Source organism: Tupaia chinensis, unplaced genomic scaffold (genome assembly GCF_000334495.1).
Source record: "Tupaia chinensis unplaced genomic scaffold, TupChi_1.0 Scaffold000159_1, whole genome shotgun sequence".
Lineage (NCBI taxonomy): Eukaryota > Metazoa > Chordata > Mammalia > Scandentia > Tupaiidae > Tupaia > Tupaia belangeri.
In genome coordinates, this window is record NW_006159630.1 from 1,514,631 (window position 1) to 1,515,739 (window position 1,109).

Here is a 1,109-nt window from a genome sequence, read left to right on the forward strand (position 1 = left end):
GGAGCACAGGACAGCTGTGGCCAGCCCAGCCCCCGGAGAGGGTGGTGCACAAAAGCCAGGCTGACACGGGGCAGCCAGGCCCCTGGCCTTGGTTGAGAAGGCCCCCCAGAGGTCAGTGCTTGCCTGCCGCATGAATGGGACAGGCGTGGTCACCAGGAAAGCAGCGTGGGCCCTTGGGCTTAGCCCCGCCCTGGCAGCGGGAACATGGCCAGGCCGAGCTCTCAGAAACGGTTGGCCCTGGATGTCCAGGGGGAGGGGACCTGCCCGCCCAGCTGGTGCGCCCACCATGGTCCCAAGACGGGACCCCAGCTGGTGTGTCCACCACGATCCCAAGATGGGGGGCCCCAGCTGGTGCGCCCACCATGGTCCCAAGGACGAGTCAGAAGCCTCTTACCTGCTCACAGACCGTGCCCCGTAGTCGTCTAGGCCCTGTGGAGCAAAAGCAGAGCAGGTCACTGGGGGCACGCCCGGCTCGCATGCGGAGGACGGCCCCTACTGCCCACCCCAGAGGCAGCAGCAAGGTCTTCTCTCTGGACCCTTCGTCCCCAGTGGTGACGCGGTGACCTCCCCAGCTAACTGGACCAACTCCTCTGGCCAGGGCCGACTAGACCATGTGAACTCCCTCAAGGGCCCACAGGCAGACACCAGAGTCCCACACCCGTCTCCCAGGGCAGGAGAGGAAGGGCACCCAAGGCTAGGTGGGTATGGGCAGGGGAGTTCAGGCTCTGGCAGTGGTGAGAGAGCCTGAGCCCCACACTAATCACGAGCTGTGGGCTAGCCCTGGAGACATGCAGCGGGGATGGCGTGTGCGGGCAGGTGGGGCCAGGCACACCGCCCTGTGAGGGCAGCTGTGGAAGACACCTGCCAATGGGCCTGCCTTGCAGGCCAGTCTGGGCTGGCCCTGGGCCCCCATCCCCACTGGGACTCCAGGGACACATGATGCACAGCCCGAGGCGCCATGTCTCTGCCAGATGACAGCCTCGGGACAAGGAGGGGTCCTGTAGACACCTCAGCTGTCCCAGCACCAAAACCGCAGACAGGAACCAGAGGCCACGCCCCTCCGGGCCACGCCCCTCCCAGGCACCTCAACACAAACCCCCCCCCCCCCC

The 1,109-nt window shown here is 66.6% G+C and overlaps 1 protein-coding gene across 1 annotated transcript in view; it reads right to left on the bottom strand.

The window, feature by feature from the left end:
- Window positions 1–1,109, bottom strand: part of BAIAP2 (BAR/IMD domain containing adaptor protein 2) — a gene marked incomplete in the record, with an annotated part of 57,896 nt that overhangs the window by 6,001 nt on the left and 50,786 nt on the right. Inside the window, 1 exon segment of the mRNA XM_014586731.2 lies at window positions 395–429. Coding sequence (XP_014442217.1) covers window positions 395–429 — 35 coding nt within the window.